Consider the following 24,929-nt stretch of genomic DNA (forward strand, 5'->3'; position numbering starts at 1 on the left):
AAGTTCTACACTAACCAATGAATTTATTAAAATAATTTAAACACTTTTAAGTATTTGCCTTGAAGGAGTATCCAGTGAAAAAAATTGTATTCCTCAAATTCCTAAAAATTTTAAACTCTTTTTCTTCAATAAAAATTAATAGCAACATTAGTAAACATATTTTGCTTTTGACAACTTTCTCTTGAACTGACACTCAACCCTTTATGGTTTATTTTCATTCCTTAACTACGAAATCAGATATTTAAATTAGAAGGAACTACCAACAACCGTAGTAATGAGTTGATTTTGAGAAATAATTCAAACATTGCTATTTAATATAGGTATTCATTAAAATCATCTAATGCTGAAATTATGAAAAATATGGTAGGTATTTGTTGTGGGCATGAGTTTCCTTAGGGAGAGGTGGTGTTACTCTTGATTCTAATGCAAAAATGTGCCGGTACAAAGGCTTTATTTATTTTTCCCAAGTTAAAAAAGGTATTTTTTTAAGGGATATTACAAAGCAGTAATTTTTTAAAAACAAAATAGGACACATATTTATGGGTAGTTTATAACATTTAAAAAATCTGCATAACGTTTATGATTTGTAGAAAAAACATTTTTAGAGAGGTTTACAGCCTCTTTCACCTTGCATTTGCCCGTCCACATGGGCCAGAGAGGTCAGATTGTAGAGCATATGCAGAAAAGCAAGGATCGAGCCGATTCAGTACAAGGACGAACTGTACTGATAAAAAGTAGTGGCAGGTACCAGGATCTGAACCCACGACATCACTGCCTTGGGCCTGAAGTCCGTGGAGCTACCGACTGAGCCACCAACTGACCAATTACTACTTTAGGAATGTTAAATAGAACTTTTTTGGGTACCTAAACAAACGTTGAGAAAAATCAGCACTTATGTTTTTTTTTTACAGAAGTACAGAATAATAAGAATATATGCTAAGAAAACCATTGAACAAATATTTGCTGTCAACAAATTTCAGATTTAAAAAATGTCTAACAATGGACACATTGAGGTCCAGTGGAATCAAGCCTTATTACCTATGACATAAGGATATGCATGTATACGATTCTAGTAGCATGACCGAGTGACACACACACGTGAAGAAACCACATTTTTCCGCTAAAATTTGTTTCCTCAAATACTCAACTGAACCATATATGTTAAAAATACCTTAACTGGAAAACATCCTTCAAGGACAAACCCATATTGAGACTAGAGCAAGAGCAGCTTGGAATCATAACTCAGTTGTGATCTCGTCCTGTGGCCGGAAGCCGAGTTGGAAGAAGTCGTCGTCGTAGCTAGTGATGCTGGTGGGCTCCTCTGAGGCCGTCCACTCGGCCAGGATTGTGTAGTTGCTGGGAGGGAACTCCCACGAGGGGTTGAAGTCAACTCCTGAGTCTATGAGGGAGTTGTGGTGGAATGCGGCAGCAGGAGACCTACGCAGGGTAAACATGTTAAACTCTTGACAATAGAGTCTAAATAGCTTATTTGAGAGTTCAAGTGGTGTAAATTGGTCTAAAGCAGGGATTTCTTACTAGTCTGAGAAAACAATTGTGTTAAGCCTTATTTTTTTATCATGAATTCCTTTATGAACATCCAAATTATTTCCTAATAGATATTCTTGTTTATTGTGGTGTGAGTAGCCTCCGGATTGCGAATAATAACTATGATAGTGGTTTAAATACCTTATTCTTGCAATCCAATTGTTGTCTTCACAACTAGTTTCAACCTGCTAGGAGGTCATCATCAGGTGAGTACAAGGATGATATTACTTCATATGAAGGTCGTCAGTAACAGTTTTTTCACATTCACACAAACACACGACGAATAAACACATAGTGCGCACACATATACGGCCGATAAAAACATTTAACTCGACAAGCGGACCCGTGTTGACCTTGTACTCACCTGATGATGACCTCCTAGCAGGTTGAAACTAGTTGTGAAGACAACAATTGGATTGCAAGAATAAGGTATTTAAACCACTATCATAGTGATTCTTGTTTAGTTTATGCGGGTACTTCGTCCAAGATTTTGGCAATACAGTAGAACCCCTCATATCCGACCATAAAGAGACCAGGCCATGGTCAGATATTTTGAGGAGCCTAGCTTGTGGTCTCTGCGACACCAGTAATCATGTCCCGGGCAACACCCATGAGCACATCCTGCGGTTTCGACAACACAGGTAATCGTCTCCTGCAACCACAGCTACACCTTTGACCAGATTTTGCAATCTTGGCAACAACGATAGAAATCTCCCGCAACCACAGCAACGCACCCGTGAGCAATGAGCATATCTTGCAGTCTCTACGACACCAGTAATCGATTCACGTGAGAGGGGCAACACCCGTCAGCATCTTAAGCTGTCGGCGAGAGCAATATGATCTTCTGCCGCGATTATGGCACACCTATGATCGGCCTTATAGCTAATCAAACGTGACATTACCGCCCAAGACATGAAACAACTGAAAGCCATTAGGTCAGGATCCCCGAGGATTCTGTTAAGCCGAGGTCGGATATAGGGGGTTCTACTGTTCTGTGGTCGGATATAAGGGGAGTTACTGTGATGTACTGAAAGTCTGTTGTCAATTTTTTTCTATTGGTTTTTTGTAGAACTATGTCCACTACGACTGGAATGCAGTACAAGTACCTCTCCTATTGGAAGAAACTCAATTTAAAAATTTGTGCGCACTCATTCATACAGCGCATGGGCTATTTCAGCGCTTGGTTGCAGCTGGCAATCATGCAACCACAGCAAATATGTTAACCGATCATGGATCTGCTAGCAACAATCGCCATTATTCCCGACTAGAGTTTGATTGTTCCTACTTGCAAATATTTTTAGTTAATTAAATTGTTTGAAAACATTCAACAATACCTGTCTTCTCTGGTGTCGCTATACTTGTCATCGAAGGCGTTGATGGCAAGCTGCTGCATGGAGGGGGAAGGTTGAGTGGAGGGGGCGGAGCTAGAGTCCGTTGTGGGAGGGAGGGGACGAGACTTGTGAGAAGGAGTAAACGTTGTAAGCGTAGAGGGGTAGGGGGAGGGGGGTGAGGGGTGCGTCTGCACAGGCACTTTGAGAAAGTTAACCAGCTGCGCCACCTGTGGACAAGCAGAACAAACTGTCATTGTGAGAAAAACATGCTGCTATAATTATGATAAACCTTATGTGAATTACTTATCAAGTACCTGGGGACTGAGCTTTGCTCGGGGAAAATCATTAGTTTACTCTGAAAGCAGTTTATTATTGCAGATACATTAATCCACTCCCAAACTCCACACTGCTCACCTTCACTACTTCCTTCACCACTCCCTACGCCGTGGACCTGTTTGCCCTCCTTCCCTATACCATTTTAAAATTGCAGATACGTAAATGCCACAGACAGTTCCCACACTCTGCACTGCTAGCCTTACTACTTCCTTCACCATTTCCTACGTCATGGACTTGTTTTTCTCCCTTCTCATTCATTTTAGGATTGTAAATACCTTAATCTAATCGTCATTAACAGTTCCCACACTCCGGACTGCTTGCTTTTACTACTTCCTTCACCACTTCCTACGTCGCGGACCTGTTTCACTCCCTTCCCATAGCGTTTTAGGATTGTAGATACCTTAATCTAATAGTCATAATTAGTTCCCACACTCCAGACTACCGTACTTGAATTTACTACTTCCTTCACCACTTCCTCTGTCCCGGGCCTGTTTCCCTCCCTTCCCATTGCATTTTAAGATTGCAGATACCGTACCTTAATCTAATCGTCATAAACAGTTCCCACACTCCATACTGCTCATCTTTACTACTTCCTTTACCCCTTCCTTCCTAACTCGCGGACCTATTTCCCTCCCTTCCCACGGCATTTTAGGATTGCAGATACCTTAATCTAATCGTCATAAACAGTTCCCACACTCCAGACTGCTCGCATTTACTCCCTACTTCCTTTACCACTTCCTACGTCGCGGACCTGTTTCCCTCCCTTCCCTTAGCATTTTAGGATTGCAGATACCTTAATCTAATCGTCATAAACAGTTCCCACACTCCGGACAGCTCGCCTTTACTACTTCCTTCACCACTTCCTTGTCACGGACCTGTTTCCCTCCCTTTCCGTAGCATTTTAGGATTGCAGATAACTTAATCTAATCATCATAAACAGTTCCCACACTCCGGACAGCTTGCCTTTACTACTTCCTTCACCACTTCCTACGTCACGGACCTGTTTCCCTCCCTTCCCTTAGCATTTTAGGATTGCAGATACCTTAATCTAATCATCATAAACAGTTCCCACACTCCGGACTGCTAGCCTTTACTACAATCATAGATAAAAAAAGTCCTGCTACAATGTATTTAGTAATCTTCAGTATAATCTTTTTGCTCAATAGTAACAACTGATGTTTTTCCTTTTGTACTGTATTTTGTATTTGCTAGTATACTGTGTATAGACTACTTACAAGTCTTTCGTTTACTTTTTCCTTGTTATTTAATTCAGCCAAGATGGTTACTTAGCAACCCAGACTAATGTTAAAAAAATGTGACTTTCAGTTTCATTTTTCTACGTAATTCTATTTTTGTTGGCAGTTCTAACTGCAGTAAACTCGTTTTTAGGCCATGTATAAACTATTTACAACATTTGAAGAAAATTGTCGGAGCCGTTTTCGAGATCATGTATAGGATAAGGTACATAACCGAAGCTGACACTCATCGCCAAATGACTGAAGGTGATGTCCCTATGCAATGAGTGAGAGTAAAGTGAGGAAATGGGTTATGGAGTGTAAAAATGGCTGTAAAATCATTCGTTCTAAGTGGTCTTCTTTGAGAAGCCTGGGTACCCACCAAAAACAGAATTCCTTCCAAAATGAGTATTTTCACGGCCATTTTTAAACTCCCTAGCATATTTCTGCACTTTCCACAATATCTTCAGGGCCATAGTATCCAGTCATCTGGCCATAAATGTCGGCATTGGGAATGTTTCTTGTAAAAAAAAAACCTGATCTTACCTCGGACAAGGTGGGAGATTTGATTGTATAAAAAAAATTAAAAACACACAGTGAAGCATACATGACAGCTACAGAGCTTAAATTTGTATAATTCTGTTCGCAAATAATGCTAGTAAATGGTGATGAGCCTGGTTGTGACGTAAAAGCGAAGTACAGATTTATACACAAAAACCAGTTATTTTAAAAAATACCCCCTATATAATATTAATAACAACCTTTTGATAATGGTTTCGGTTTTTGAATAAGTTTTTAAATGTCAGAAAACTTTTGTAAATGCTGTTTTTTTTACGGTGTCAGGTATTTAATAAATAGACTATCACTGCTTTCTAGGATGTTGTTGCAAGAATCCATATAAACATAGGCCTACAACCATGTCTGGAGTTGTATTTAGGAAGTAGAGTCATGTACTTGCAGGATCAAAGGCTTCATGACAATGTGAAATGTTGAATACAACTGATAAAATGTTGGAAGTAAGTGGCAATGTGGGTTTTGTATGTAAATGACTAAAACAATAACTTTTGAACATCACCAGAAACCTAAAGAAACTAGATCAGATTACTCAACAAAAAACTAACATAAGCTATTTTTAATGTTTTAACTCTAGCCCCTCTCACCTGGTTAGGGTTGTGTTTCTTGTACCTCCTCAGGACCCTCTCCCCCCACGCCAACAGAGTCTCCCAGTCCGGGGGCGGAGGACCAAGTCTCTCCTCCCGACGGTTCAGAAGGATCAGGATCCTGGACAGGTCCTTGAGGACAGGCCTGCACATACACAAGATTATAACTATGCTCCAGCCGAATAACTTTAAGTCACTCGGTAACTGATGAGGCTCAGAGAAGTAATATCAGCGATTTCAGCTCTGGTATGTTGGGGCGGAAATGTACTTGTAATAAGCCAGGAAGAGCCCAAACAGCGATAGCCACATAGCGTTTGTGTACAGCAGTTGTAGCACAGGGTCTTTCTACAGCAAGGGCGCTGTAGTATGTGATAGCAAGAGTGGAAAGGAGAGCAGGAGAGGATGACGAATAGAATTTGCTCTAGTCACCAGCAACTGGTGCTAGACATGACTTAAGTGTACCATTGAATATATCCTCTGTATCTTACTTCTCTGTGCAGAAGGGTAAATTAGAGATATGTTTTTACTTGACTGACTTTTCAACAACTTAGCCTATGCTGAAGGCAAGCCTAGACTCATGCACAATGTGGAGAGCTCTAAAATATTATGGTGTTCTGAAGAAAATAATCAACCTCATCCACCTGATTTATGAAGACTACAAGTGTCAAGTAGAACATGAGGGAAAGCTCTACGAGTCAATTAGAATTAAGACTGGTTTTAGGTAGGGCTTTTTGTTATCTCCAATCATTTCCTGATGGTCTTGGATGGGGTGATAAGGAAAGCAACAAGAAGACCCAGATGATGGCAGTGGGACTCACAGATGGACTAGAATACCTTGATTTTGTCTATAAACTGTACTTTATCAGACAGAATACTTTCATGGAAGAAGAGATATGGAAGATAAACTTAAAGACCTTCAGAATGAAGGAAAGAAAGCTGGTTTTAAAATTCGCCTGAGAAACAAAGGAAATGAGAATAAATTAAAAAGGTAAACAGCAATTGGAGTTAAAAGGAAAGGTCATTGAAGGGGTATAATATTTTGTCTATCTTGGAAGCATCGTATCTATTTCAGGTGGGAAATACAAGGACGTAGCAAAGAGGATCAGGAAGGCCAAGAGAGTTTCCACAGCTGGCTACAATTTGGCGATCAAACCAATTAAGAAGAAGTAACAATCTTAGGATCTTTGGAACCAACGTAACATCTGTTTCTCTTAATTAACTCCTGGTATTCAGAATCCGGTGCCTTAGAAGAATTTTTAATGTCTGATGGCCTGATATGATCACCAACGTAGGGTGATGGAGGAGGGTGCAAATATCTCCCATTACTGATGTTATTAAATTAAGAAAGTAGGGGTGGATAGGGAAATTCTAAGGAAATTGGACATTAACATCAGCCACCAAGAAGAAGCAGGAACAGGGACAGACCGAGGATGACTTGGAGGAGATAGGTGGAGAGAGAGAGAGCTGCGAGAAGAAGGCAAGAGTGGAGAAGCAAAGCACATGGCCCAAAGTTGAGTAAAGAGCTTTAGTTTCGTCTCTACGTCCACCTCAAGAACATAGAAATTAAGTCAAGTCTTTTTAAACTTACTTTGTATGTTTTCTACATTGAGATACCTGCAAGAAGTATTATCTACCCTCTTCAATTTGTAAACCATTTGAGTTGACACAGGATATCTCATATCTCTGAGGACACTCTGGATCACTGGGTTTCAGAATTAGTTACTTACTTATACGCCTGGATAGTGGAGTCATTGCGGTTCGGCCTCCGCAGTTCTCGCACTTGTCTCCTCGTCTCATTGAGCATCGCTAGGAACACTGGAGCTTCACTCCGCAGTGACGACAGATGCTTCAGGAACTCTGGCCGCTCACTGTCATCACTGTCTGCACACAGCACAAACAAACGATCGTCAAATGTCAACTTATCTTTATAAACCAACATATGCACTATACATAGCAGAATTAGCTCAAAATATGGTCTTGTTCTAGAAAACAACCTGATCTAGACTAAAAGTAGACCAAACCAAAGAAATTTTAAGTTCTATACAACTTAACCTCTTGAAGGAATTGAAATTTAATAGTGATCCTGAGGCAAATATATTGCTAAAATATAAGGAATAAAATACTATAGGACAACAGTTGTTTTAATGCCTCAGAAGCAAAATAAATAGTATTTTCGACATATAATATATGTGTCATCTTTCACAAACTGGAACCTCTTAACTTAAATGCCACATCATTTTACTCTTAAGTAAAGTTATGTTATTAGCCATTATTAGCCACACCTCTCTCCTGTCTTGACATTTCTGTGTAAATATAGAAAACTTTTGTCAAGATATCTGTAGCTCTATTTCTTACAGTACTTGGTTGATACTATCGGAGACTGGAGCTTCGCTCACAATGTCAACCTTAAAAAGTATACTGGCCCATACATAACCTTATACCTCTGTCTCTCCACTCTTTGCTTGGCATAACAAAATTATCTGGATATTTAAAATTTCCTAGATAGACATTTGACTTTGGGTCCCACATTCACCACTTCTGCGCCAAGGACTAAGGGTTCTCAAAGTTATCTCCTGCCCTGCACAACATTGAACATCCATGGTTGCTCGATCCAGTATAAATCCGTCGTGCGCCAACAATTTTTGTCCCCATACGAGAAGGATGAGCTCTAGTATGATCCAGTGGCTACCTTAGGAGAGTACCTATGGCTATTGGAGTACCTTGAGCCAACTTACCTTGGCTACGTTGTGTTCCTGTCAGATGTCCCAGGCTGGGGCTCTGCCGTGCCTTGTCTCGCAGTGCTCTGTATCTCCTATACTTGACACACAGCCCCGCCGCTGCTACTAGGCCCAGACAGATCACTGCCCCCGCCACACAGCCTACTGCCACTGCTAGTGATTGACCTGACAATGCTACTCCACCCAAAAACAGGCTTTCTGAAACAAATATTGAATATTTTGAATATTTTTTTGTACGCTCATCTAAAGATTTGTTTTGAAAAGTGTAGTTCCACTATCCTTATAAATTTGACTTTATATCATAATACTTTCATGCACTAACTTCTATAAGATGCATTTTGTTTTAATCACTATGTTTTTAAGTCCTTCCCATAATTTACATAGGTTAATTGATAAATTTCTCAGAATTATTGTACTCAAACAAAGTTTGAGAAAACAAACTATAGCCTAGTAAGACAGATCTTTTATGCAACTCTCTATGAACTCTATATATTAAAATGTCCACACAAAATCCACACAAGTAAAGTTTATAAATGATTCCTCTCACTTCTATTCTAACCAAAACTACCATCAATGTCATGGTATTAGCTTGTATTATTTCTTGCAGCCAAATTGTGACAAAAGATCTCTTTCTCAATATGTTTCTCAGACCTGCTAACTTCTGTGACACCCTTAGCCACCTTGGCGGGTTACTACCCTAACCCTAATGACGTCTTTGCAAATTTAAACATTGTATTCCAAAAGTTCTTTCTGCTAACCAGTTGATTGTTTGCATTTATTTTTTGAAAAAAAAACCAACCCAAAATTATGTGGTCACATGTGGCAAATACCTCACTAGTACAAAATGACTTTGTCCCATTAGTAGAAGTGCTTCTGCAGAATTGAAATATCTATCACTTTGTCAGTGCCCTTCATGATTTAACCTGATTCAAATACAACATCTCCCATTTGTAAACCTTCTTGAGTGTGTGACCTTTAAAAACTACAAAGACAACCTTCACATTGGAATCCTCACATAAAACTATCTCAAACCAGAAATACCTTCAAGGTAGTTGACTATTGGCAACTCATGTGTTAGCGAAAGTCCCATTTCAAAGCTAATTAGCCAGGATAATGCCATCGATAACTAGCAACACTCAGCCAGGAAATCCTACACTTTCACTCTCGAATATAGTCTCAGTAGCCAAGAATGTAACATACATAAATCTAAACTACATATTATAACATTGAGGTGGTGTCTGTCTGTCTATCTGCGCGGATCTCACGACTAAAACACTAAACCGATACACCCAAAATTAAGCACAAAGATGGTCGACATTCACATATCTAGGAAATTCATAGACCTATTCTATGCCCTGAGTTCCTCTCGGGCTGTGCCCCTTAATGTCCAAAGTTTTGAGGTGAGGTTTTCAAAAGTAAATATTAATTGGTCTCCATGGAAGCATGAGAAAATTCACTATGTTTACCTTTGCATTGACATTTCAATGTAAACAATCACAACTGTCTAATGCTTATTTCACAATTTCAGACAGCTGATCCAAACAAATTAAATCTATATATATAAAATCCAATGTATGTATGTTTGTTTGTTTGTCCTTTATGGACAATGGACTCCGAAACCGCTCGACAGATTGTAATGAAACTTTCAGGCATTATTAAGCATTATTCAAGGATGGTTTGTGTGAAGTTTGGTGCAGATCCGTCAAAAGGGCTCCGCCCCAGTGGCTCTGGAGTTTCCCATGTTAACCTTATGAGTACTCATATTTAAATGGAATTAAAGAATCTTAACAGCTGGTTCAATACAACTAAACAATTTGATTCTGTGATGTTCACTAGCATTAAAAAGTGAATAGGTTTACCAACACGGTGCAGCACTATTATTTTTTTAAATTTATGACAACAGCTAATTTGCAACCAAAAGGTTAGTGAGCGTAGCGAACGAACTTTATCCTGGAGGCGAGTTAGCGTAGCGAACGAGCTAACCTGAAGGCAAGTGAGCGCAGCGAACGAGCTCCAACCTAAAGGTAAGTGAGCGTAGCGAAGGAACTTCAACCAGGTCGTGATTGAGCCATGCGAATGAGCTAATCTTGAAAATTAATGAGCATTTGACATAGGACAGGGTCTGTCGGGCCATCTAGTAATATAAAATTTACACAACTCTATGTAGTAGGTTTATTTATTATAAAATTTTGTCATTGATTATTTATTCTAAACCCATATCGTTGATTATGGAAATAAAAAAAAGGTTCTATAAACCTTGCTGTATCAACGCAGAGATAGTATTAACTAGGTTATCAAAATATGTTTTAATATAAAGGGTTCATCAAAACTGAATTTTCTTATAGCAGCTAGTATTAAATTATTAAATACATTTGTAGAATATAAGTAAAATCAAATATTTCCTCAATTTCATAAAAACAGTTATAATTAAAGGTCGATATGCAAAATATGATGAGCTAAGCAATGATCAAATAATACCTAATGATAGGTTATGTCATCTTGACAAACAATTTTACTTTGGGTTCCTGTAGTCAAACTCTTCAACATGGAAGTACTGTGGTACTGTGAATATATCAGAGTAGATATGCATAAGAAAAATGTTAGAAAAAGTGATGAAGTAGGAAACTTATCTCCACTACTTTCCTATACCGTTCCGTTATCATAGACTAAGCAACACAAGGGAGTATGTTTTATCTATGGTAATACTTTTTGGAATTGTCCTTTGTGGCAACCTAAACACGGAAAACACCAACATGACGTCATTAAGCCTTAATAAAATGGTAATGGTTTCACCATCTGGAACGGACTCCAATGTTTAGTCTCATAATCCTGCTGGTTGAATATTCATAGTCGGTGTTTTCTATTCCACGTTCCGACTGGTTTCGAAATGAAAACAATCGAGTGCGCTGGCCCGCGGCACGACTCTCATGTCGGACAACGGCAGCGCGGGGGCGTCGGCCGCGGTCACTCCGAGAGGAAGGAGTTGGTTGACACTTGGCAGGAGACTGTGAAGTGAACCGAGTAAGTGACGGAAGAATATAAAGTGAACGGAGTGATAGGACAACATTAATTAATTGAGAACAGTATCATGAATATATAAAATATGCCGAGCTATTTATCTGACAATGTCTGTTAAAGAAAAATGTAGTTTGATATACATAAACGGGGTAGAAGACGACAATAGGGGTAAAACCGAAAAAAGAGAAGAGTTTTTGAGTAATGCCACCATTAATCTATTCCGTAGCTTAGGGAAGACGGTAGGTTCTTTGAATACACGAAGATGTCACTACTTTTGACTACATTTTGAGCAGATTGAGTTGGAGTATGTAGCTATAAGGTAGGTTTATAAAAGCACTGCATGGTTTCCAACTGGTTGCGGCTGAACTGAAGCACATGACTCTTCTGAGTGGCGAGCGGCGATTTTGCGAAAATCTGTTTAGAATTGGAATCACGTCGCTCACCCCTTAGAAGTATCGTGGCCACCCTCAAAAAATTTACACGCACCTTAGAGACCCGATGTCAGAGCGGCGCCTATCACGCTACCCGCCGCTCACCACTCGTATCGTACCCGAGGCTTATTGAGCTTAGTACATAACTGGAGAATTAAAAGCAACCAGAGTAACAGTTAAGTTATGAAGTGAGCTGATTACAAGACGCAAGTGAAAGCTGAATATCCAGTAGTTTTCACTAGCCATTTGTGTATCATTTCTTAGCGCCAGACCTTTCTTCGATGTATACAGCTTAATACATACAAACTCTTTCAAAGACTCTCGCCACTATGTAACATCAAAAACAAAAAAGACAGAACCTTTTGAGTAGACCTCGCCTGGAGTCAAGCGCGGGTGTGTAACTAATGAATAGTGGGAGTACCTCAGGGTTCAATCTTGGGGCCTCTATTGTTTCGTGGTGCTCGCTCGTCAGTGGTAGACATGTACAACCGTAGAGGTATTTTAACTTACGTTTCTTAATACTGTACCCTACAAAACGAACATGATTGAGGATGATACACATCCAAGAGGAGGTAGTGAGAAAAAAGCTTGAAGCGGTCGTAAACTCGTTGACGCCACCGACGCGTTTCGTTCCGGTCCTCTTCAGAGTCATAACCGAGGCCGTAACCCTAGGTTTATGGACCAGTTCGCTCGTATTTGTTGTAACGGCTAGTTGTGTAATCAGTAATCGGTGACATAACGAAATGTAATGTTCCACAGCTGTATATTACTGGTATATACTGGCCTCTATTGTTTAGCGGCCAGCTGACTGTTATATAGTCGGTATACGTGAAATTGAACTCTTAACAATAGTTTTACTATAAATCTCGTTGATAACCATACAAATGTCATTTTATAGCAATATTGAACAATTCTACATTTAAATTTGTATTTGGTCAAACAACTGAAGTACTTTGTGTGCAGCCCTTGAGTGGGAATCCACATATTGAGATTTTCATTTCAATATCTATCTGAAAACATTGTCAACCACCCCTAATCATTTATCTGAATAGAACAACCGTAAGACATAATAGTTATTTGTGTAACTAGTGGGCAACGTGGCACTTTGCTGCACACGAGAGCAATGTTTACGAACGATCTCGAGTGCAGCAAAGGCCTTTTGCACTCGTGTTACACATTATATTTTTCCTACAGTCACTACAAAGCATATAAATAATTAGTCATTTAAACACTATACAACACGTTTTTAGGTTCAGCTGGCAACACAAATAGGTGCCCTAGAGAAAGTAGTACCCGGTCCGTATCACTCCGCTATTTTTTCCTCGGCAAGAAATGTGCTCCGCGACTTGAGAATATAGTTCCGCATGTTTTTGTAATAAAACCACACTGTTTTGTGTTGTTTCGTTGGAATCCTGATGTGCACCAAAGTATAAACCGTACGACAAAGTATAAACCGTACGACAAAGTATAAATATGCAGCAATTAGCAGCTTTCTGTACTATAAACAGTACAAGGAAGCCAACTTTGTCGGGTGACTGTAGGAAAAACTTAATTATCGTCAGTGATGGGTCAGCATGTTTCACATTCATAACTCTAAATAAACAATTACAGCTGTTTCGTCACATGGTAACATCTGATTCTTATATAGAATCCTTAAAAACTCATATTTTCTTTTTTACCGCAGCGGAATCGCAGGTAGACTATTTCCCTGTCTCAGAGATCAGACAAAGAATTACAGTATGGATTCACTTCATTGTCATCTACTCTGACCGGCCTTCACACCTTCTCACACTTCCTACAGGAATGTGTAGATGTACGGCGACTACACCTGATTTCTTGTGACTTGGTGCTGAATTGCTTACACTATTCGAAGTTACCACAATAGTGCAAGTAGACCTTTCAATCTTTTAAGCTATAGTAAAAACTGAATTTATTTGTATCTGAGTATCAAGTCGGATAAGATTGAGTGCGGTGATGACGAATAACTTTCTGTCTATTTTAGGGAGGATTTTACTATCAATGATTTCATCTATGGTTGTGGTAGCCTACTAGAGAACAAGCGTTTGTTTTCTATTCAATATTTTTTGTTTGGTTCAATTATTGTTTTTAAAGGCGGCTCAGTACACAGTAAACAAAAAACTATATAAACCGGGCAGAACTACTGTAACCTTCAAAATTAGATTAAACTCATGGATAAGGATGATGAATTAAGTATGTTTAATATAATGCTATTGGAAGCGTTACCACTAAAGCTTGAGTAGACTCGAAAATAAGTTGAGATATATTGTCGAATCAAAAACATTGAAACACATATTGAAGATTAAACTTTGTTCTAGGAAGGAACACTTAAGAAAATTATGAGAACACCTAAGGATATCACGGTTGATGGAATAAGAGAGGAATCCGCGTGCTAAGTTGGGATAGGGAAATTGATACAGAGGGCAGACTTACAACTTATTATCTCCCCTTAAGACTTTCCTTTTAATGGAAGTTAGGACAGGACAGAGAATTAGAGTTTCCATTAGGTTCAAATTATTTGTTCAGCCCACCTTAAAAAAAACGTTTGGAGGGAAATACGTTACGAATGGACACAATCCTTTTTCAACTAGGAAGTGCAACGTATAATTAATTACTGTAGTACTGAAGGAATATATTCATAATGGCGTTGCTCAACTGGAATGTCTGGTGATAACGATTATTCAGATGCCGAGATTATATCTCAACTGGTGATAGGGCGATGTGTCCAATTAACAACCACAGTAATTGGTTTGATGATAAACTTTATTTTATTTTACATGTTATGTATAAAGCACTAGCTGTACCCGCGGGCTCTGCCCCGTTTAACTTCATAAGTATTCGCATGGCTCAATCACGTCCTGGTTGAAGTTCGTTCGCTACGCTCACTCACCTTTTGGTTGCAAATTTGCTGTTGTCATAAACTAGAAAAAGTAATAGTGCTGCACCCTGTTGGTAATCCTTGTAACTTTAATGCTATTAAACATCATAGAACAGAACCAACTTGTTTAATTGAAACAGCTGTTAAGATTCATTATATCCTTTTAAATATGAAAAATCATAAGGTTAACATGGGAAACTCCAGAGCCACTGGGGCGGAGCCCGAAAGCCCGATCAGAATAAAAACTGCTTAGTTTTCCTATTTAATGCCCAAAGAATCGATATACCGAATTTCAGACTCCTAGGTAAATGGGAAGTGGGAGAATTAGTGATGAGTGAGTGAGTGAGTCAGTGAGGGCTTTGCATTTTATATATTTAGATTAGCGTTTGCTATTTGCTCACAAAATGTAGCAAAAACTTAGATTATCACTGTGTATATTTTATAATAATATTGATGCACAAAAGTAAACATTTGGGACAACTATTAAGAGTATAAAATGAAAGAGAATTTTTAAGAAGCTCAAAAGCATGTTACGACAGTGAAGACAAATTCTCCATATCAACGCTGTCTTTTATTTTTATATAATTCTAAACAAAATAACGTAAACTCCCAATACTGCACAATCATTTTAAGATTCGTACAATTATTGCACAAATTTGACAAATACGAATCTGATCCCACTGATTTTACCTGGCCCACAATTTCGTCAACAGAGCGCATTACTTTTTTGACCAGTTGGTACACACGCGGTCACATTAATTTCACCCAAGTGCATTTGACTAAAACAAAGTCCACCCCAGAGGCATACAGTTGTTTACAAAGAGCCATCAATTACAATATTGTGTTTAAAGGGACCCCCTCCCCTAGCATCCTGCGCTGTGGGGGAGGACCCCCTCTGTCGCTAAACTCTACTTCCCCTTCCTGCCACAGGTTTTGCAACCTGTCTCTGTCCAGTGGTGGAATATTAAACAATCTAACGTCATCCGTTCAAAAATAATTTTGTGGAGGAAATAATATGCGTGCTGAAAAAGTATACAATTTTGCAGCGATTTTGAAAAATCTGTGAGAATAGAATTTGAAAATCTAAAATTCATCAAAGACTACAATAAGTACAAACGGTTGAAAATTAAGTGTATCGGGGACATATTCCTTTGCTGGACTTGTGGGGAATGGTCTGAAATTAAATGTTGAATAAATTTGTAGTTGGATCACTTAATATAGGGAATGAAGTATAATGATGAGTTGGGGTTATCACGACCATCATCAGATGTAAGAAAGAGAGAGGGAGAAATTCATGGAGATTAGAGACACCGACTAATGGAAGAGAGCAAAGCATTAGCGTTTTGAGATACTTGAATACTTTACATTGAAAGATACTTCGGTAATCATCTTTGAATTGAATTGTGATACAACAAAGTGGAAGATTGGGCTAAAATTAGTAGTGGAAAAGAGTTCAAGGGGTACGAATCGTTCATGATTAAATGACTAAACTCAATTAAATAATGTAGCGAACTTTATTTTGATTTACAATTTTGTAAAGCCACTCATTTAAAAGCCAGATTGAAACCATATCAGCTACATAACAGCAAGCATAACAACTTTGGTTTAATATATTACAGCTATACAAATTTATAGTGTTGCGAGGGATTCGCATCACAATTTCCCTTCTCATTATCAACCCCGTGGATGAAACTGCATTGTAAGCAAGATAATGCGATATAAAATTGTGATTAATGGTTACATCAACAGACATTATCAGAAGAAAAGAAAGGAACCTTAAACTCCCTTTAGGTTGCTTCCAGTTGCTTCAATGTGGGGGAATCATATTTCATACTGATGGGGATTCTGACACTTCGGAAGCTTCTTTTGGTCGTTAACCCCACCCCTATTCTCTTGTCATCAGTAAAATAAAAACAGCCTACTACTCCAACGCTATTACAACGTAACAGCGATATGGTCTACCGCTACGTTTGCCTAGCAATTACACGTATAGCCACAGTGTTAACATCACACAATGCTGTTGTAAACATCGTATCAAAGGCATCAACACTTCCTACTCCAATCATACAAAAAAATATTTGTCAAGCTCAACCCTGTAATGAAGTCGAAAAATGACTAGTGTCTCTAAATACAATTGCATTTGAGGGGATGTAATCAACGATTAGTACAGTATTGATGAATTACAGACAATTGCACACAAACAATAAAAATGATGTATTGAAGAGATTCAACAAAAGTTATCGAAGTTATCTTGATCTCCAACACCAACACCTGATTAATACAACTGAAAATAGTTCGAACTGTGCAACTAATATCAAAATAACAAGTTCATAATGACATACAAAGTTCCAAAATGAAACCAATTGCTGTATCAACCGCGACCCCTCTTTACATTCATGTCAACAATGGAGGGTTAATCCACGCGACGTGATACATATCAAGTGTTGCCAACCCTTGACGGCTTAATACAAAGGGATACAGCACACGCCTGTGATGCAGTGGTGCCACCTGCGACATGAATATTGCATTAGGGCTGCCAACTGTGACGAGAAAAAACACACCTCCCCCAATGCACGCCCTCATAACTTTCTATGTTTACTACGAACCAAACTATTCAAAACGCATTCAGATAATTATTCGATAGATGGTTACACAAAAACGTGCTGTGGGTTGTATGTAATGGAGGAATGGTCTGCATAGTATCGATTCTAGAGAATCGTCATCATACTTATAGAAGTGAAGACATTCGTCAGTTTGTTGAACTATTGAGAACACTCATAAATACATTCAGTACAAAGACGTGCACAATTCTAAACCCCTGGCAAATGCGATCCAAAGGCTAAAATACGATCTATAACAAACAATAAAAAAATAATTGTTCCTAAGTTCAGACATTCATGTAATAAAACCGAATGTATCACTTTCGATTTGATAAATCCAATGAACTAAACGTAACAAACAATCCATCCAAATGACCAATAACGCCGATGATATAACGTTTAATTAAAGCAGCCGCATAACCTCAATCTAGAGCATCTTGATTTGCCGGGAAGTAATCGGAGCATTCATTTAATCAGCTGGCCTCTGAACCCAGAACAGCTGATTGCTAACTGCTGTGACGTCACTGCGTTAAATCAGCTGTTTATGGTCCAGCAGGCTCTTGACTCCAGATAATAGACGTTTTATACCCTCACTCGTTACGTTAAGTGGCTAATCAGCAAATACTTTCTCTCAATTAACTGCTGATACTGTGACAAGTTTTGACAAGACGTGATAAAGTGTAAACTTGTCAGAAATATAGTACATAGTTTGAAATGACAAATGATCTCTGGAGAAACCGAGGAATTTGTCATAAATCCATGCGCTGTAGGTTGGTGGTTATTTGTCAGTTAGAAATACGACGCTGGTTTGCTCAATTCACTATTGAAATAGCTGTTGGAAGTTGGAATATAAATTTATTCACGACATGTCAAAATGTACGAAAACATTATGAAGACAAATTTCCGATTACAGTGGCCACGGAGATGGTACACAGCTTCAATTTTCCCAATCACAAATTCGCACGCGCAACTAAAATATTTATCGGTAAGTTAAGGTACCTAGATTATAAAATTTGAACCAAAAATCACAAAGCATAAAGATTTTAACAGGTAGACAAGCCTCAGGCGTAGTGACTTTCCGAGACCACTTTGTTAAAACATGATACAGTACATTTAATTTAAATTATGTGATCTGCTAAAATGGAGAGAAATTTCTCACATTATATTCCCGTCCCTGTAATTATATTGCAGAAGAGATTTTCCAGTAATAACACACCCTTTCAGCATTGGAATCGTTGGAAATCCTCACATTACGCACTACTTCGTCCTCATTATTTCCTTTCCAAACTTTTTTCTCACGTTCTTCTTCGACTGCGTGTTGCCAAAGAAAGCACATCCGAATCTCTGTGCCATTTCCCTCCGTTGACCTCTGACAAGATAATCGCCTCAACATACGAATGTGAGTGTCTGTTTGTTTCCACAAAACATGTCATTACGAAAATAACTCAGTTCTTACACTTCTTGTCATCTCGGCGGAGTTCTTGTGCTGAATTTCTAGAGATGAACTCATTACAACTTTTTTATTTGTCGTATTTCATATCCATTACGTACTAAAGTTTGAGAGAGAAATGAAGATGATAGGGGATTTAACAATTTGAAATATTGAAAGAATAGAACATTTTAGTCTTAGAAACTAGTTACAGTGCTTCTAAAAACGTGTGTGTTCTGGATACCATCCGTTTATGGGTTATAACAGTGTGGCGATTTGTTAGAAACTAGTTGGTAATTATATAGCTAAAAGTTAACCTCAGAGTACACATGAACATTTGTTCAGAGACGAATATTAAAAGAAAAGGGGCCACACGCAATTTTATACAGCTGCAGTTGAAGAACGAAACACCTATTCTTATCTAATTAGGCAAAACCAACTTAAAATACCTACGATAATATGTTTTTGTATAAAATTAGTAAAGCAATGCTTATCAAAAGTTACATGCAGTAACGTTAAAAATATGATTTGCAAATGCAAAATGTGATACAATCATTTGCATGGTGCTAAAACTAGATATTCAATCGATAAACTAATGTGCAAGATGAAATTCTAAGGGGATTCAGTTTGGCTACCACCGATTATGAGTATTGTAATAATATCACCATCACCTCCTACTATGTTTGGCGGTTGACAAAAGGACTTGGTTTAACAGAATCCTTATCAGAGTTCAAATATAATCATGGCTTAAAATTCAACATTAGTCCAATACTTCAATATCTTGAAAAAATAACACAACTTTTCATTACACTGAGCACTTTAGTTATACCTCTACAGACTCGGCCCATGTAGTCGACCAGCGTGCTCCACTCCTGCGAGTAGCCCGGGGGACAAGACTCCACGCACTCTCTGGTCCCCAGGATGATCATCTGGCGGCACTTGAGGCACTTGACGTCGCTGGAGTTGCGGGTGTCGCACTTCAGGCAACCCCTAATGCCTCCGCAGCCACCTGCAACACGGGGTGACGGTCAGACAAGGCTAAAGGCCTTTTCACACCGGCGTACTGGACGTACTGTACGTTTGGTACGTTTTTTTTTTAACAAATCGCTGTCCATGTTATCATATGGGCTCGTTCACACCGCGCGTACAGAACGTACTGTACGTACAGTACGTACGCGATGGTCTTGTGAGAATCGCTCGGAGAGCGATTTTTCTAAATCGTACGAGGCGTACGCGAGCTCGCGCATGCGCAGTGGTCACACCAAAACCACGTGCTCAGCCAGTGTTACTTGTCTGACTGCAAACGAACAAGTGTACGTTTTGGAAGTTTCTGTGCGGTGTGAAAAGACCGCGTACTGTACGAACTGGCCGTACCAAACGTACAGTACGTCCAGTACGCCGGTGTGAAAAGGCCTTAAAGGGGCGGGCGCATTGAAGAAACTCTGCTCTTGGAAGATCAAATCCTCTTAAGGTGGAATAAAGAGGAAAAATTCACATACGTTCCCTTAAAAAACATGAAAAATTTATATTCTCAACAAGTATTCATTTTTAAAATGTAATTTCCCTTGGAAGCAATTTTCCAAGACAGCACGACCAGTTAAAATTAGATTTGGACTATAGTTCACTATATTTGTTCAGATCATAATTTCCAGGTGTTTTATTCGTCCTGTTGGTAGTGAATTACACAGGCTCTACCCATTGGTCGGAAATACATTCAATAAACTAATTAAAGGATTGGTAGCCAATGGTATTTTAACATACTATTATGTAAGTTCATCGAAAGTGAGATTTCTTAAGCACCTATCGTTGTTGGATCAGAAAAGTACAAAGATACAGTCTGATACAGCTAACCTGTGATAATTAAATAAACATCCAATTATCTGTGTACACAACTCCCTTTTCAGTTCAGGAAATACAGTTTCTTCATATAACACGTCTCATAAATAGATCATCAGAGTGTTTTGAGAAATTCTACACCCTCGTAATGTTTATTCGTTTATAACATATCCAATAACCCTTGAGGAGCAAAAACTAAACCAGCCTCCAAATGAATCCCAAACACAGCGAGTGGTGTGAAGCACCTGTGAGAATGTTTACATGGTCGACAGATAAGAGGCCGCCGTCTGGCAAGGTTTACATAGTTTGTTTACGCGTCTTTGGTCAAAGACCTATAAACGAACATCGAAGACCTACGATAACACTCCCTTTAGCTTTATCCCCGACCCAACGTCGGCCTGAGTATTCCATTTGATTATTCCATTGAGACAAATAAAAAAAACGTGCGTTAATAAAAAAGATCCCCATCCAAAAACACAACGGACCAAAGCACTTCTTCAGATACATACAAAACCCAAGTTTTAAGAACCAAGGATATTTGTTTGTTCGCACTTTAAATTTTTAGTTTCATGAATATTTTACTTCTAGTAATTCGTCTTAAAGACAAATATAAAAAAAATATTGATTTTGATATAAACTATAAAGTTATGTAATAGGAATCAGTACTACAGCCTGTGGTGATAGATATTTACTACAACTACCACTCAAATACGCTTCACGTTAAAACGACGCAATCTCTTCCTAGCAAGTAGGTAATATTTGAGCCAATCCCAAACTAAGTTGAAACAGGAAGGAACGAGTAACAAACATACAAAATCTCTCGTATAGAAGGGACTGTCTCAACATAAGCAGTATTTCAATAGAATGTTCCTGCCAACCTTGAGTGTGCATGTAGGAGGACAGGAGAACGGCACGAGTTATGTGATGACTTTAGACACAAACTTGTCCCAAAACTTTGGAGAATTTAATGAAACACTTCCAACTGTCGAGTTGACAAAACCAACTCTGCTAAATTGATATTGACAGTTGAGACGGTTGCCGGTGCCAGTCGCGGGCTGCGGCGATCACGTCAAGTAGACCATTGTGAAGTGATCAAGACGTGAATGGGACTGCCACAAGGTTTACTCTTCGGTCCGTTAATGTTCAATGATATATACATAAGTGTGTAGTTGGTGTTCACCGATTAACGTCTTACATTGTTTAACTACTATAAACAGGAATAATATTTGATTTAAAATGACTATTGGGTTAAAAAGATAAAATACCAATGGCACTTAGTCAAAAATAATATTATTTTCTATTGCACTCCAAAGTGGTATTGATAAATATTCAAGTCAATAGGTACTAAAACATATTTTTTGTATTTGCATTCGAAGTATTGAAACCTTTACTGTCGAGAAACAAATCTCGACAGAGCGCAATGCAAAAAGACCAATACAAAGCAAAATACAGAAGCAAAAAGAATCTAAATAACGCAGAAGAATCAGGTACACACTATTTTGTACTCTGAATTTGAGGAGTATTGAGGTAGTCGTTGTACGACGAATGCTTTCAATTAGTGTATTCTGAGGTACTTAGTTAACTAAGGCACAGAAAATACTGAAATCGATACACAGGATGCAGATTTCATGTTTCTTGCTGACTGCTTTAGGTAATATTTCAACGGGCGGAAAATACAATACTTTAAAAATACCACCAACTTAAATGATGAAAATTAAATTCAGGTACTGTACCGCAGAGAGATAGAATTAGTTCTCCTTCTACGTGACCGTACCAGTACTGCATTAACATAGAAAAAATGCACAATGCACATACTTTAACGATATATCAACAGATAATCAATGGTGTCATTATATTTAAGAACTAATGGGAATATTTTATTCTACTGAATTTATATGACACACGTGTCCGTTCTTCACCGCTTTAGTATGAACTAGAGGAGGCCGAAGTGTGGCAGGGCAATTTAGAAAGTGAGGTGTCGTGACTATCATTTACTGTCAGTGATAGTTTAGAAGTAGTGTGACAGGTACGGGGGAAATAGTTCACCATGACTTAACTCTCTCTCTCTCACACGAGTAGAAATAGTTCATATCAGGCAGAACTGTCATATTACACATCCTGGTCTTCTCTTCTTTGGATCCAGGCAAACACAATCTAGCAGCATTTCAATTTGGAATGTATTGAAACATTTATCATAATAGGGACTTATGGAGTTTTTAAATGGTTTGAAGAAAAATTACAGTTCAACCCACAGATTAGTTCGTGGTTATTAAAATTAAAACTCTTCGAGGCACATTAGACAAAGTAACTTTCCTAAAAGCATTATCTACATTACATTATCTCGATCTATGAAAATGTATTTTTAGCTATACATTCGGATATCATTGATCCAAAAAAATACCCACCATCTTGGACACATTATAACTATTCCACTGTGAATGATTCAATATTTTGTCAAGAGTAGCTACGAGTAAGGATTTGGGTAAACACTCACATCCACAAACCAGAATCAAGTACTAAAACATCACATCCAAACCCTAAGAAACCTCAGCAACATTAAACCACAATCAATCAAAATACTACACCATTAACCTTAATCTAATAAACACATTTCAAAGTGTACATAGCAATTACAGAGATCAGATCTACTGCAGCTTTGTTGTTATTGGCCAATTTATTAATGGACCTGTCCAGATGACAAACGATACTTCACCAGAGATAATCTAAACGAGGTCTTCATCCTACGTCTCGTCTGAGTGATGGGTTTGTGTCCAAGGACGGACTCAACAACCTGCTACTGAGTATACGAGCCTGCCGAATATACAGGTGTATTGCTCGTTTGTATTGTTTCGTACAGGTGAGTTGTAGGGTATTGGACTTCGGTGCGAGAGTTATTGTTTCAATTCCCGGCATACCCGGAACAATTTGAAATTTGGCGCGATTCCTTCATATAAAATGTCACAGGCTCGGTAGGGCTTTTCCCAACTCCGAGAGGTGTTTACATTATCCAAATTCTCAGTTAATACATAATCATTACCCTAACCTAACCTTAACTAACCTAATTTCACCTAACCTGTCACATGAATAAAGTAGCTATGAAGAAATCTTAATTTCCAGTCACTATACTCTGACCTGGGCGGTTATCAAAGGTCAGTAAACAGATAGGTAAATCAGTGGTGACCTTGGGGATATAAATAAAGTATGGAAAAAATCCATAGAAAAAGTATTAAGTTTAATAACTACTACATACTTTTTGCAAATTCCACTAATGACTGTTTAAAGGGGTCCAGATACCATGTGTCTGCAAATGAATAAACTCGTTTGTCATCAAACAACAACGCTTAAAAACTGAAAATATGAAAACCAACGAACAACGATCTTGTTGGATGATTATGACGTTGAGTACTGTACAGCGGATCTCAGAATACTTGGTAAACCAAGATACAAAATATTTTCAACTTAACTTAAAACCCCAAAAAATTAAAGTAAATTTTAGCACATTTCATCTTCACCCCCCTTAGCAATTCACCAAGAACACAAAAACCTACAAATCGTAATAAACGTATGTCAAATTCCTTTAAACGATCGAACTGGAAAATCAATTAACCTGATGCCGGACTCGGTAACAAAGGCAAATGAAACAATAGCATATAAATCAGCCTTAGTTAAAATGCGGGAAGGAGCGGTGGGGCGGAGACCGGACCCTAATGACATTACTTAGCGGTCGACCACCGTCGAGACATATGATAGGCTTGATACCAGATACTAGCGCTGTGGCGAACTGGCGGATGAATGAAGAACTGCGACGCCTGTCAGTGTATAGGGTATAGGGCAATAGGGGGGCTCTTAATATTCTGTGCTCTTAGTTACCAGGGGGTTGAGGAGTTTTGGAAATGTAAAAGGTTGGTTTCTGCCTTTGGAATCTCCTGTTAAAATATTTTTCGACTAGCTTCTGAGGAAACTTTATTGTTACTGTTACCAACGACGCAACAATAAGTTGGAAACCAGGTTCATCGACGGTCGTATTTATTAAAACAGTAGGGTGGAAAATGTTGAAAATCCAGTCCCGGTCGCATTGAATGTGATTGAACACCGGTACCAGAATAGAACGGGAAAATATCCAACTTCGGTCGTATTATCATACTGTACCACAAACTGTACATATATAACTCTCTTTCCCGCGACTATTTGCTGTGAAATAAATGTCAGCTGGACATTGCATTGATTGAAAGAAAAAATAGGCACATACTTTGAAGAACAACGCTAAGATCAAATTAAGTACAATGCGAATTTTTTATCAGTTTTACAGCATTGCTACTGATTTTGCTACTTCTCTTGTGTTTTGATAGATATTTTCTCTGATATATAGTAATT

The 24,929-nt window shown here is 38.5% G+C and overlaps 1 protein-coding gene across 1 annotated transcript in view; it reads right to left on the reverse strand.

Annotated features, from left to right (window-relative positions):
- Nucleotides 1-322: 322 nt before the first annotated feature.
- Nucleotides 323-24,929, reverse strand: part of LOC129000861 (uncharacterized) — a 57,624-nt gene continuing 33,017 nt past the window's right edge. Inside the window, exons 2-7 of the mRNA XM_054427913.1 lie at nucleotides 19,549-19,728; nucleotides 8,343-8,543; nucleotides 7,335-7,488; nucleotides 5,608-5,752; nucleotides 2,880-3,103; nucleotides 323-1,437 (exon numbers count right to left, since the gene is read on the reverse strand). Coding sequence (XP_054283888.1) covers nucleotides 1,236-1,437; nucleotides 2,880-3,103; nucleotides 5,608-5,752; nucleotides 7,335-7,488; nucleotides 8,343-8,543; nucleotides 19,549-19,728 — 1,106 coding nt within the window. The 3' untranslated portion in view covers nucleotides 323-1,235. The remainder of the gene's footprint in view (nucleotides 1,438-2,879; nucleotides 3,104-5,607; nucleotides 5,753-7,334; nucleotides 7,489-8,342; nucleotides 8,544-19,548; nucleotides 19,729-24,929) is intronic.

This window comes from Macrosteles quadrilineatus, unplaced genomic scaffold, assembly GCF_028750875.1.
Source record: "Macrosteles quadrilineatus isolate MER2022 unplaced genomic scaffold, UCM_ALF_1.0 Scaffold_8__2_contigs__length_117827958, whole genome shotgun sequence".
NCBI classification, from domain to species: domain Eukaryota; kingdom Metazoa; phylum Arthropoda; class Insecta; order Hemiptera; family Cicadellidae; genus Macrosteles; species Macrosteles quadrilineatus.